Raw genomic sequence first — 15022 nt, 5'->3', positions numbered from 1 at the left:
ACGTGTGCAAGAGTCTTTGGGCGACTTGGGGTCAACCCACCATAGACCTCTTTGCCACCTCGATGACCAAGAGACTTCCAATCTATTGCTCTCCAGTCCCAGACCCAGCAGCAATACACATAGACGCATTTCTCCTAGATTGGTCTCATCTGGACTTATATGCATTCCCACCATTCAAGATTGTCAACAAGGTACTGCAGAAGTTCGCCTCTCACGAAGGGACAAGGTTGACGTTGGTTGCTCCCCTCTGGCCCGCGAGAGAGTGGTTCACCGAGGTACTTCGATGGCTGGTAGACTTTCCAAGAAGTCTTCCTCTAAGGGTAGATCTGTTACGTCAGCCCCACGTAAAGAATGTACACCAAAACCTCCCCGCTCTTCGTCTGACTGCCTTCAGACTATCGAAAGACTCTCCAGAGCTCGAGGCTTTTCGAAGGAGGCAGCCAGTGCGATTGCAAGAGCGAGGAGAGCTTCTACCATTAGAGTATACCAGTCGAAGTGGGAAGTCTTTCGAGACTGGTGCAAGTCAGCATCTGTGTCCTCGTCCAGTACCTCTGTAGCCCAAATCGCTGATTTTCTTTTACATCTGAGAAAGGTTCGCTCCCTTTCAGCTCCCACGATCAAGGGCTACAGGAGCATGTTGGCTTCGGTCTTTCGGCATAGAGGCTTAGATCTTTCCAACAATAAAGATCTCCAAGATCTCCTTAAGTCTTTCGAGACCTCCTGGATGGAACTTAGACGTGGTCCTAAGGTTCCTCATGTCAGACAGGTTTGAGCCATTACATTCAGCCTCCCTGAAGGATCTCACCCTCAAGACACTTTTCCTAGTGTGCTTGGCTTCGGCTAAAAGAGTCAGTGAACTTCATGCCTTCAGTAAGAACATCGGCTTTTCTACAGAAAAAGCCACTTGTTCACTTCAACTTGGTTTCCTGGCCAAAAATGAACTGCCTTCTCGTCCTTGGCCTAAATCTTTTGATATTCCTTGCTTATCAGAGATCGTAGGCAACGAACTGGAAAGAGTATTATGTCCTGTTAGAGCTCTTAAGTTCTATTTAGCTCGTACTAAGTCATTACGAGGTAAATCTGAGGCATTATGGTGCTCAGTTAAGAAACCATCATTGCCTATGTCAAAGAATGCTTTGTCATATTTTATCAGATTTTTAATACGAGAAGCTCATTCTCACTTGAATGAGAAAGACCGATGTTTGCTTAAGGTTAAGACGCACGAAGTTAGAGCTATAGCAACCTCCGTGGCCTTCAAGCAAAATAGATCTCTGCAAAGTATCATGGACGCGACTTTTTGGAGACGCAAGTCAGTGTTCGCGTCATTTTACTTAAAAGATGTCCAGACTCTTTACAAGGACTGCTACACACTGGGTCCATTCGTTGCAGCGAGTGCAGTAGTGGGTGAGGGTTCTACCACTACACTTCCCTAATTCCAATATCCTTTTTAATCTGTCTCTTGAAATGTTTTTAATATTGTTTTTTGGGTTGTACGGAAGGCTAAGAAGCCTTTCGCATCCTGGTTGATTTGGCGGGTGGTCAAAGTCATTTCTTGAGAGCGCCCAGATTAGGGGTTTGATGAGGTCCTGTTTGTATGGGTTGCAGCCCTTGATACTTCAGCTCCTGGGAGTCTTTCAGCATCCTAAGAGGATCGCTGGGCTTCGTGAGGAAGACAGACTTACAAGGCAGAGTAATCGTCTAAGTCAACTTCCTTACCAGGTACCTATATATTTGGGTTTTGTTATATTATAACTGTCAAAAACTCTAAGCATATACGCTGTAAACTTAATTAACTCTGGTCTCTACCCACCGCCTTGGGTGTGAATCAGCTATTATATATTCACCGGCTAAGTTAAATATTTAAAAATGATATTTTAATTATAAAATAAATTTTTGAATATACTTACCCGGTGAATATATAAATTAAAGGCCCTCCCTTCCTCCCCAATAGAGACGCAGCGGGACGAGAAGAATTGAGGCTTGTTTACATGCATGTGCGGTATCTGGCCGATAGTTGCCGCTGGTGGGCACACCCGCAACCTTCATAGCGATCGCTCGCGAGTTTTTGTGTGTTTTTCTGTCGAGCCGCTGGAGCAGCAGCTATTATATATTAACCGGGTAAGTATATTCAAAAATTTATTTTATAATTAAAATATCATTTTTTTTCTGCACCATTGTCAAATCAACATGGCTGTATGTGTTTTATTAGTTCTGTATGAGAAAACATTAGAACAACCTTGTATGTAATTTCCATTTCTTTTTATAATCTTCATCTACAAAGGCTCTTGACTTTGTCTCTTCAAGCTTCAGGAATAATATTAAAGAAAAGATATAACCTCTTATATGTTTAATCCACTGCAGGTATCAACAGATGTACATCACCTGTGTGGGCTCTGATGCTCTCCTGAATGAAGATGAGATAGAGTTGGAAGCTTATCCTCCAATGATGCTGATGAGGATTGGGAGAAGAGTCCTCAATGGGAAGAAGATGATAGTTGCCACTATTCATGTAAGGAAATATACATAGCCTACATAACTTGTCTGTCTACCATAACAATAGATATCCATGAACTTCATCCCTGTCCAGGTTTCCCATAATGTTTCTTAACCCCTGTGACTTTGTTCAGTGAATATAGAGTTAAGATAAAAGAAGAAAAATATTTAGCCATCTCTCTCACTCATCAGCGCCCACCGTTTGCCATCTTGGAGATGTCGGGAGATGATATTGTTGGTGCCAAAGGATTTTGCTATGAAATGCTGAACTCCATGGCGCAAAAATTCAACTTTACGTAAGTTGATAGAAAGAAATTTTTTCTTTTTGCTTGAAGAATAATATCAAGTTATGGGTCTATGAACCACTGAAATGTTGCTGCCTTCCTTGCATTTCACTTCTTCACCAATCGACCTAAATGCCTGCAGTGTTATCATTCAGTACTTCATTGTATATCCTACATTTTACAGACTTAAATGTTCAACAGCAGTTACAACTTTTCTTCTAGTTTCAACAACAAAAAACAAATCCTACTACCTTCATAACACTTCTTGAACAATAAATTATTATTGTTATTATTATTTTCATTGATTGTAAGATGATATTGTTGTTTTATCTGTTCCAGATATAGTCTTCTTCCACCATATGATGGAAATTGGGGAGGTCTTATGCCCAACGGGTCATTTAATGGGATGGTGGGCATGGTACAACGAAAGGTATGTCTTGTGATAAGTACTTAATTCAATTTGTGATCAAATATTTTTCAATATTAAACTTAGCCGGTGATCATATAGCTGTCAGCTCTGCTGCCCGACAGAAAAACCTAAGGACAAAATACGCCAGTGTTCGCTATACAGGTGGGGGTGTACATCAACAGCGCCATCTGTCGAGCAGGTACTCAAGTACTCCATGTCAACACAGAACCAATTTTCTCTCTGTCGTGCCACTGGCAAGACCTACTAAATACGCTGTTACTAACTGGATTTGTTTTCACAACTATTTGGTGAAGTACACTATTCTAGTTTTGAACTTTCGCTATGCAGGGGTTTTATCTTCATCTCAAAATCTTGAACTCGTTTTGGATAGATTTAATTATGGTGACAAAGAGAGTATGGACTCTCTTTCACTTTTAAATGGCCGACCCTTCCCTTAGACGGAAGTGTGTTTAGGTTTTTAGTAATTTTGCTTAACACGTTATAGATCTATATATTTTATATCTCTCCGCCTTTATTAGGCCTCTTCGATTAACTTTCCATTTATTATAAACATATAAAAATAAATTTTTATGTTTTGTTTATATGCGACCTTTCCTGATAGTAGGCGGTCCTAACTTGGAACCGAAGTTAATCAACGTTGAGCCTGTTATATTGTATTTAGCCTTTAAAGAATTTAAAACTTTTTAAATTTAATGTTTTATGAAAGAATTTCTTTGATAGTCTTCGTACTGTTTTCAAAGATGAACTAACGTTTAGTTTATTTATGCTACGCAGTTGTTGACGTTCAGGACGTTCAACATGCGCTCTATCGTTACGATAGAGAGAGAGTGTATCACGGTTTCACTTTGCAGTAAGAGTAAATCGATTCTGACGTTTCGTTCATTCTTTCTTAACTTAAATGGTTTAAATTCTAAATTAAAGGAACTTTTTATTTGGAAAACCTTTCAGTTTTTTCCTTTAGCCAAAGAACATGTTTTTTTTTTTGACGATATATAATTGGGCTTTTCTCTCAGGTGCGAAATCAAGAGAGAAAGAGAGAGAGAGATAGAGACGGAGGGAGAGAGAGGAGAAAAAACGTTCCGTTCAAGCGGGTAACGTTCTCGTGTTACTCTCTTCCCTAGTCGCTGTACGGGGAAGAAGGTAAAACGTTTCTAGGGTTTTATTCTTGTCCCCAGGCTATGTGCGGTGAGAGATTGTAAACGTAGCTTAATTGAACTAGTGTTTAGTCTCTTTCCCAGCCACTGAATTCTTTATCTTTATATGTTTTCTGTTTTTGCTAGTATTAATGAGCTGCATTATACGACTGTTTTCGCAATTACTACCTTTTAATGAAGGGTAGAATTGCGTGTTTCAGGTAGAAATCAGTAAAAGTTTCGATTTCAGTGAAATAAGTGCAAAACAGAAAATCGAAGTGATAAAGTGATATGCGCAAAGTGTTACAGTGTTGCGTCCGAGGGTTCGTCTGTTCGTGCCTGTCGTTCACCTAGTCCGGGACCTCTTGCAAGCTCCCAAGCCCAGGGGAGAAGTAATGTCGAACGACTTATGGGTTCGTCAGGCCTTGATCAACGAACAGACGTTTCCCTCCGTGGTTTCGGGCGTATCTACCCAAGATCGCCCCACCCACACAAAGACGAGAGAGCCCATTTACTTCTCGTCTGCGGAAGAGGTTTCTCGTAAGAAACCATGGACCAAGGTCTCGCAGCTTATTAAGCGCAAGTCGGTCCCTTCCGCGCAAGTCCAACGGCCCAGTTGTAGCCACTGGGTCAGTTCGGACTCGCTGCAGTCTTCCGACGACTGCTCACCTCCTAAGAGAGGCAAAGCGGTACCGCAACAGGCAGTAACACCGTCTGTTGCCGCACCTGCTACTGTAGACCCTAAGTGGTCTTTGCTACAGTCTATACAGACACAGTTAGCATCTTTTATGCAGGAGTATCGTGCGGAGAAGGTTGACGCTGCACCCGTTAGCCTACAACCAACCAAGGTTGTGCGTACAGTAGACGCTGACGCTACCTGCTCCCGCACTCCGCCTGTGAGAGTTCCACCACCCATGCGCAGTGTACCCTGCCAGCCGCACGTTGACGTTCACAGACGCACGCTACCCTCCGTTGACGTTCGCGAGTTACCACAACAACAGGAGGGTGGAGTTAAGTTGCTTTGTTTTGACGCTGTACGTCAACCTCCGCATTCTAGAGTTGTTTTGACTGCTCAGTATAGACAGTCAAAGCAGTCTCGAGTGAATACTGTATGTCCTCACGCTCCTGTTGTGGTTGACAGTTCAGTTGTCGACAGTTCACAGTCTATCAAGCAGTTACATGACGTTGCCTTCTGGTCTGCTACTAATGCACCAGTGCTGTATGTCCTCACGCACCTGTTGTGGTTGACAGTTCAGTTGTTGACAGTTCACAGACTGTCAAGCAGTTACATGACGTTGCCTTCTGGTCTGCTACTAATGCACCAGTGAGAGACTCACTGAGATAACCTAGCTTTTATCGGACAAGGTTCCTGTAAATGAGAAAGTGCTGTTCTCCCTCCTACTGATATTCCTTTGAGGACTCTGTCATTTGGAGAGGAGCCTTAAGCTGCTTAGCCTCCTATGGACTTTAATTAAATCACGATGATTTTTTAAGGATCTTCGTCCGGATCTTGTAACTGCTGCTCCTCGTTCGCCTAAACGTCAGAACTTACACTAGGCCTAGCTACTTCGAAGCCGTTGTTGTTAAGCTAGTGCTCTCTCGCTCTCCTAGAGAGCGTTGCGTTGGCTAGGCGACTGGTTTTTGCACCATGAGGAGTTTTAGGGATACAGCCTTTGATTTCCCTTCTTTTAAACTGGCTTATAGAGCGAGAGTCTGATAGGACACGAGAGAAGTTCGCGGCTTGGAAGTTCATGCCTCTGCCCAAATAGACTTCTCAATTCTGGTAGACTCGCCCTGGCGCCTAGCCAGGAGACGCTCCAAGTTGTTTACAGGTCAACTTCTCAACTTTTGTCGAGCCTTTGAAGTTTTGCTGTACTATTTTGTCACACATAACAAGGCTTCCAGGGATGGTAAATGGTTCCGCCTCAGTCGCTAACCCCGTCTGTTGCCACACCTGCTCCCGTAGACCCTTAATGGGCTTTGCTGCAAGACATGCAGTCCAAGCTTGTGTCCTTGATAGAGGACTTAAATGCGGAGAAGAACCTTCTGGCCAACAATCTTCCAACCGGTTGGTTGTGCGCCCTGTTGCGCTGAGGTATCCTACTCGCGTCTGCCAGTTGAGGTGGTTCCTCCACCGATGCGACCCAGTGTGGGTTGCCAGTCGCACGTTGACGTTAAGCGACGCTCGGAGGTGGTTGTTGACGTTCAGTGTGTCACTAGGAAGACGTTCAACAACCAGCAGAGGTGACTTGTTGTGACGCAGTGCGTCAACCTCAGCAAGGGTGTTGACTACACAACCCAGCAGTCTAGACAGTTTCGGGTTGACAGTTCACAGACTGTGCAGCAGTGCCATGATATTGCGTCCGGCTCCGTCACGCATCCACCAGTGCGACCGGATTCAGCGAGTCAGACGTTGCCCACTCCGTTGCCGTTTCCTCATCAGTTTCGGATGAGGAACCCTCTGATGAGGACGTTGCTGAACAAGACGATCAGCCCCCAGCCCTGCTATCCATCCAGAAGATGCTGAAGAAGGAACGCTGCCCAGTCAGGCTGTGGATGAGTCTGGTAGGGACACTGTCATCCGTGGATCTATTTGTGTCACTAGGAAGACTACACCTCCGTCCTCTTCTATACCATCTAGCTTTTCACTGGAAAAAGGACAAGACGCTAGAAGCGGTCTTGATCCCGGTTTCCGGAAAGTTAAAGTCTTGTCTGACTTGGTGAAAGGACTATATCAACCTTAGAGAGGGTCTTCCCCTGACTGTTCAGACTACCAACCACGTTCTCTTCTCGGACGCATCGGACGTAGGCGGGGGTGCGACATTAGACGGTAGGGAATGCTCGGGATTATGGAACTCGAGTCAAAGGACAATGCATTTCAACTGCAAGGAGCTACTGGCAGTACGTCTGACCTGGAAAAGCTTCAAGTCTCTCCTTCAAGGCAAAGTGGTGGAGGTGAACTCGGACAACACCACGGCTTTGGCGTACATCTCCAAGCAAGGAGGGACCTACTCTCTGACATTGTACGAGATCGCAAGGGACCTCCTCACCTGGTCAAAAGGTCTAGACATTTCAATAGTAACGAGGTTCATCCAAGGCAACTTGAATGTCATGGCAGATTGTCTCAGTCGGAAGGGACAAATAATTCCAACAGAATGGACCCTCCACAAGGATGTATGCAAGAGACTTTGGGCCACCTGGGGCCAGCCAACCATAGATCTCTTCGCAACCTCGATGACCAAGAGGCTCCCAATAGTTTGCTCACCAATCCCGGACCCAGCAGCAGTTCATATAGATGCCTTTCTACTAGATTGGTCACATCTAGATCTATATGCATTCCCTCCGTTCAAGATTATCAACAAGGTACTGCAGAAGTTCGCCTCTCACGAAGGGACAAGGTTGACGCTAGTTGCTTCCCTCTGGCCCGCGAGAGAATGGCTCACCGAGGTACTTCGATGGCTAGTAGACGTTCCCAGAACTCTTCCCCTAAGGGTGGACCTTCTACGTCAGCCACGCGTAAAAGAAGGTACACCAAGGCCTCCACGCTCTTCGTCTGACTGCCTTCAGACTATCGAAAGACTCTCGAGAGCTAGAGACTTTTCGAAGGAGGCAGCCAGAGCGATTGCTAGAGCAAGGAGAACATCCACCCTTAGAGTCTACCAATCGAAGTGGGAAATCTTCCGAAACTGGTGCAAGTCAGTATCCGTATCCTCGACCAGTACCTCTGTAACTCAAATAGCTGACTTTCTCTTATATCTGAGGAAAGAACGATCTCTTTCAGCTCCCACTTTCAAGGGTTACAGAAGCATGTTGGCATCAGTCTTCCGTCACAGAGGCTTAGATCTTTCCAACAATAAAGATCTACAGGACCTCCTTAAGTCTTTTGAGACCACGAAGGAGCGTCGTTTGGTTACACCTGGTTGGAATTTAGACGTGGTACTAAGATTCCTTATGTCAGACAGGTTCGAACCGCAACAATCAGCCTCCCTGAAAGATCTCACCTTAAAGACTCTTTTCCTGATATGCTTAGCCACAGCTAAAAGAGTCAGTGAGATTCATGCCTTCAGCAAGAACATCGGATTCTCATCCGAGACGGCTCCATGTTCTACAACTTGGTTTTCTAGCCAAACACGAGCTGCCTTCTCGGCCTTGACCAATATCGTTCGATATTCCAAACTTATCGCATGGTTGGAAATGAACTAGAAAGAGTCTTATGTCCTGTAAGAGCTCTTGAGTTCTATTTAAAAACCTTTACGAGGCCCGTCTGAAGCTTTATGGTGTTCAGTTAAGAATCCATCTTTGCCTATGTCAAAGAATGCTTTATCCTATTTTATCAGACTGTTATTACGAGAAGCTCATTCCCATCTGAATGAGGAAGACCAAGCTTTGCTGAAGGTAAGGACACACGAAGTTAGAGCTGTCGCAACTTCCGTGGCCTTTAAACAAAATAGATCTCTGCAAAGTATAATCGACGCAACCTATTGGAAAAGCAAATCAGTGTTCGCGTCTTTTTATCTTAAGAATGTCCAGTCTCTTAACGAGAACTGCTACACTCTGGGACCATTCGTAGCAACGAGTGCAGTAGTGGATGAGGGCTCAACCACTACAATTCCCTAATTCCATAACCTTTTTAATCTTTCTCTTGAAATGTTTTATTATTGTTTTTGGGTTGTCCGGAAGGCTAAGAAGCCTTTCGCATCCTACTTGATTTGGCGGGTGGTCAAAGTCATTTCTTGAGAAGCGCCTAGATTAGAGGTTTTGATGAGGTCCTTTAGTATGGGTTGCAACCCTTCATACTTCAGCTCCTAGGAGTCGCTCAGCATCCTATGAGGATCGCGAGGCTCAGTAAGGAAGACGTACTTAAAAAGGCAGAGTAATTGTTCAAGTCGACTTCCTTACCAGGTACTTATTGATTTTATGTTTGTTATTTGAATAACTGCTAAAATGAAATACAAAATACTTAGCTCTTAATGTAACACATAATGCTGGTCTCTACCCACCCCCCTGGGTGTGAATCAGCTATATGATCACCGGCTAAGTTTAATATTGAAAAATGTTATTTTCATTAGTAAAATAAATTTTTGAATATACTTACCCGGTGATCATAAATTAAAGGACCCTCCCTTCCTCCCCAATAGAGACCCAGAGGGCAGAGGAGAAAATTGGTTCTGTGTTGACATGGAGTACTTGAGTACCTGCTCGACAGATGGCGCTGTTGATGTACACCCCCACCTGTATAGCGATCGCTGGCGTATTTTGTCCTTAGGTTTTTCTGTCGGGCAGCAGAGCTGACAGCTATATGACCACCGGGTAAGTATATTCAAAAATTTATTTTACTAATGAAAATAACATTTTAGATACACAATTTTCTCTACTTTGTTCATCTGTCATGATTTATTACAACTTCTTTGTTCAGGAGATTTTACATTGCTAGCAACTTTAAGACTCCTTTCTCCATTTTTTGGATTAAAGGGGCATTTGTCATCTCAGTTACAACTACTATTTATTTATTCATTACTACTGTACATATATTTGTATATAATTGTTTGTTTACACAAATATAATTGTTTATTTATTTTATGTTTTCGTAGTCCTTGCTTTTCAATTATGGAACGATTAAAAGGATGCTTTCTCTTGTATTTCTTATTGATAACAGTTCTGCAGCTTCAAATTATCCATGAAAAGGATGTCCTATACAGTATGAGCAGAGCTTTGATATTGTATTGTTTCATGTTAAATTTTCATAATTGGTGGCCCACAATCATGTATCTTGTCATTTCTTAACATCTTGCTACCAATCTTAGGATAAAGTAGCAAATATGTGCAGCAAAATTTAATTCACATTTGTTGGATCATAGAAGCATCACATGACTAACACACATGACTTCAATTTAGCAACATAATTGACTACTTGATGCAAAATTTGGTTACAAGATGCTTATAGAGGCCAAATTCTACATCAAATCCTCTTCTAAAACACCTTGAGCACATAATGTACATATCCAGTCAAGCTCTTCACATAGAAATACTGAAGTCTAGGCCATCTGTATGCTTTATCTCATGTCTGTTGATTCAAATATGATCTGTCCAATTTCAGGTTGTAGATTTGGCCCTGGCCAGTATAACCATCACCTTCATCCGTGAAAGGGTCATTGACTTCACCCATCCATTCTTCGAAGAGCCGACCGCCATCTTGATCCCCCCGCCAAAGGAGCAAGACAATTTCTTGGCCTTTTTAAATCCATTTTCGTGGCAGGTAGGCTGTCCTTGTAGAAATAAGTTAATGGAAATAAGGTGCAGATTTGGCTGGTACAGGCAGGATTGGGCTGAAGATTGAATTAAGATACATTGACTCCAATGAGACCATTCAGAAAAAAATAGCTTGAAATATTGTTGAGATCAATCCAATTGTTGGAATTGTTTATAGTATTTTGTGAAATAAGCATCAGCCCACTCCCAACTGCAATAGACAGACTGCCATCTGTGTGGCTGTGACCTTAGTGTCTGTTCAAATCACACTGGCGTAATAAACAAAGGAAACTTCAACCGTGTTCATCACCAACATAACATAAAAATGTACAGAAAAATGAGAAAAATGATGAACAGGTTTATGCGACTCCACATTTTTCAGCTCATGATTAAAATTACAGGTCTGGCTGTTGATTCTGTTGAGCGCTGTGGTTGCAGGATGCGCTATGTGGTTGTTGTCCATCTCGAATTATTTGCTAATACCGCAGCCCCATGAAAGGAAAAATAAAATGCCTTATTATTACTACATCTGGGGTTGTACATTTTTGCTGACGTCACAGAGTAAGTACAATAAATATTACTCTAATAATTAACATTAAACTTTTGTGCCCAGTGATGTCACAGCAATAGTTCAGCAATTTTTTTCTTTTTCAAAGTTCAAAGGTCAATATAGCAAGCATAATTTTAATCCAGGCCTTAGAATTTTTATTGCAAAGGTAATACAATAATGTTATATAACAAATGCTTTTTGAGTATCAAGATGCATAACAACTATTAAAGAGAAAAAGTGAAATTTACATATATTGAAAGTAACTAAAACTATGAATGCCTGTGGCTCCCCAGACCAATTGTTTTTATTATGAGTGTTTTTGTCATTTCCTATAATTGGTGTTTCCCAAAATAGTGATCACTATTAACTAAATAAATATGAAAACCATGCCATTTATCTGTCTTGTGCACGTATTCGCTTCCTAGATGATGAGGCCCTTCCTTTCTAATACCTACTCCTGCAAACCATCCAATTCACCCCTTCATAGGTCTTCCTTTGCTTCACCCTTCTAACACCCCTGAATTGTAAACTTTTCACAAATCATCTTCCAGTTTTTACAAATAACCAAACCATTGCTTAAAACATTTTGATTCAGACTATCGTTTCTGAAAACTTTTCTATCTACATTTCTCAGTGTATCCATTCTTCCTTTACCTTGTACTTACCCGAACTATTCATCTCTGCTGTGTTCCTTCATGTTCCATAGAGGATAGTTATTGTCATGTCTCATCTTTGCTATTTTGGAAATGATATGTGAACTTGAATCATCCTCCCAATTTAGCCTCTACACTATTTGTATAAAATTAACAATTTTCATTTGTCATTGCATATTAATTTGTATGTGAATTATGATTTGAAGCTCTCCCTCACTATATTCTTGTTATTTCTTGTGGCGGGAGACACATTATATTAGTGTACGCACACAACTTCCATTTCAGGCATCCGCTTGAAGCTAGAAGGCCCAGCTATGATTCTGAACGGGTTTTGGCTCTTCATGTGCGTGATATTCATATACACCTACACAGGGAATTTGATTGCATTCCTCACCGTGCCCCAGATGAGCAACGTCATAAAGTCCCTAGAAGAACTGGCTAACCAGAAGGAAATCCTATGGACATACAGATCTAACTCGGCCCACGAGACATTATTTGCTGTGAGTTGTGTATTTTATTTTGATTGATTACTTATTGTTTATACAGAAATAAATACAGACACACTGCATGACTATTTATTACTTATACAGAAATAAATAGACATCAGAAAATAGCATAAAGGTCTGTTAAGATTTAAGGTTGTGTATACTGTCTTGTGTACTACCAGAAATTTTATAGTGTTCTGAAATAAACAAAGAAACAGATTATTAAGAAAATGTTTGAAAGTTTTATGTTAACTAATATGGGCTTCTGGAGAAGAGGCAATATGAACATCAGATGAGTATAGAAATCAGAAATTTCATTAAAATTTGAATTTTTACAGTACAGTAATTCCTAAGAATTAGATATTATACTGCATTATAGTTACTTACTATTTGACTAATTTTAAGGCATTCCATCCACCAACTGTTTTCCACAGAATGCACCAGCCCCTGGGACCTACTATAAGATAGGAAAACTCCTGAAGGAGAGACCTGATCTCTTTGTCAGTAGCGACATGGGTGGAGTAGAGGCTGTACTTCGAGGTCAGACTGCTTTTATCAAGGTATGAGGCGACTGACTAATTTGATGATTAATGTAATGCCCTCGTATAGCCTAGGCCCAATTTGCAAAGGTAGGTACAGTAGATGGTTAAAGAGTTCCCTTCTAAGTTATCAAGATTGTAGTCAGGAAATATTAAAATAGGATGAGAAATTGCCCATAGAAGAAGGAAGTACGGTATTAAAGGCTGAAATTCCGTCACTGGACCAAAATGATCATTCATCCTGACTATAGAAAGAAAGGGACAGTTGTCAAAACATATTGTATGGACTAAAAGTTTCCATTCTTGTGCTTCACTGTTAAACCTGGTTTATGTTAATGGTATGATGGATCATCATAAAATTTTATCAGATATTTTTTTTCTTAAATTCGTGCCCATTTTACAATGCTGTACTGTACTATGTTTTGGGAGCTTGCTCAGCAAGTCAGTAGCTTTTTGGGTGTATTTGTGGGAAACTACATATAATCAATGGTGAAAATGCAGGAATGATAACAAACAAATAGTAATCAGACTCAATTACACTTATAGTACATTGTTGACCTGAAATCATGATTGTAACAAGGGCTAGACACAGGTGATATGGCTCCCCAATTGACGTCCTATTTATATTTCATGAAATTATCAAAAAATTTTTTTTTTCTTTATTTTTGTACAGGGGAATGTAAGGGACAGTACTGTGCTGTACACATGAGAATGATTTATCATTTTAGGAATTGCTTCATGCAAATATATTAAGTCTTTGAGATAGAAATAACTCAGGAAATATTTGGCAATCAAGAGATAAAATAATGTTCTTGCTCAAAAATATTATCTGAATCTTTTTAAGGCTACATCGGATCAGAAAAGCTTCAGAGAATTATATGTTCAAGTTAAATTACCTACCTATACGTGCCAAGCCCTTTGGATGCAGACCTTTATCATCGACTGAGAACTTCCGTAAAATCTACAGAAAATACTTAGTCTCTCATTATTATTATTATTATCATTATTATTATTATTATTATTATTATTATTATTACTATTATTATTATTATTACTTGCTAAACTAAGCTACAACTCTAGTCGGAAAAGCAGGATGCTATAAGCATACCAACAAACCTTAGGTTATTTATTGTGGATTACCTTTGGGCAAAGCTGGAAGGTAGCCATTTGACTAAAAGTGTGAGGTGGCAACCCTGCCTAACCACTTGAGTGGGAAGGCAGGGGGGTACCCAACCACCTATATATACTCTCACAGCTGTGAGCTACGTCACTTTTTTCTTTTGGCTTGTAAAGAGCAGACGTCTCCTTTATTTCCTCCAAAGGCTGCCATGGGACTTAGTATTTTTTTTGCTTTCTCTTTTCAGGTGTGCTTGTACTTCTTGATGCCCTCTTGTGGACATGTCCTAGTTTCGAGGGTGCCACGTGCGGTACCTTCATGTTTTCGATATATACCGACCCGCACTCCTTGTGTCCAGCTTGTAGAGGCATTGCTGCGAGCAGGGTTCGCCCTGTGACGACTGCAGGGAGTGGTCTGCCTCCCAGTGGGAGAAGCTTGGAGATGGCGGAGCGCGATCTCTCTCCCTCAAGAAAGCGCATTCTTCTTCTTCTTGCATGGCTAAACCTCTTTCTAGAGCTCCTCCTCGCTCACATTCATCCGAGAGGTGATCGAGCAGGAGCGCAGACCAAATAACATTTTGGCAACCTCAGGGTACTATGGGGTAGTTGCTTCCCCTAGAGGAGCCAACTTCGCCTCCAGCGGCTGGGGAACCATTTTTACTTGAAGATGTGTTGCAGGTAGGGCCATCCTTAGGGGTTTCTGCTCCCCGTTCAGTGCGGTGCTAGGAAGGATCCATCTCCAAAGCCTTCAACATTTTATGCTCTGGAGGTCTGCGAAGTCCATCTGTCGCCCTCTCCTAGACCTTCCATGTGTAGACATGGCAATCGCTCGCGTTCGCCCCTCCAACGGCCTCCTACTAACGACGGCTCCGCTCGCCATCCTGGGACCTTGTCATCTCCTAATCTTCAACCTTCTGTTTCTCCCCACAGGAATCCTCCGGCTGTTGACAATGATCTTCACGAGACCAGCACTCCTTCTACTAAGGGCGCACAAGGACAAGACGAGCATCACCTCGTCCTTTCGGGAACTCTTCTTCCGATCGTCGTTTGCGACAATAGTAGACCATCATAGAGATCGCAAGTCATTGCA

General features: G+C 41.9%; 1 protein-coding gene across 1 annotated transcript in view; it reads left to right on the top strand.

The window, feature by feature from the left end:
* LOC137656035 (glutamate receptor U1-like) overlaps positions 1-15022 on the top strand; it is a 54249-nt gene that overhangs the window by 16747 nt on the left and 22480 nt on the right. Inside the window, exons 3-9 of the mRNA XM_068390211.1 lie at positions 2362-2509; positions 2686-2789; positions 3117-3207; positions 10438-10596; positions 10991-11150; positions 12078-12292; positions 12712-12837. Of these exons, the coding sequence (XP_068246312.1) occupies positions 2362-2509; positions 2686-2789; positions 3117-3207; positions 10438-10596; positions 10991-11150; positions 12078-12292; positions 12712-12837 (1003 nt within the window). The remainder of the gene's footprint in view (positions 1-2361; positions 2510-2685; positions 2790-3116; positions 3208-10437; positions 10597-10990; positions 11151-12077; positions 12293-12711; positions 12838-15022) is intronic.

This window comes from Palaemon carinicauda, chromosome 17 (assembly GCF_036898095.1).
Source record: "Palaemon carinicauda isolate YSFRI2023 chromosome 17, ASM3689809v2, whole genome shotgun sequence".
Lineage (NCBI taxonomy): Eukaryota > Metazoa > Arthropoda > Malacostraca > Decapoda > Palaemonidae > Palaemon > Palaemon carinicauda.
This window is presented reverse-complemented; position numbering and strand designations above follow the sequence as displayed.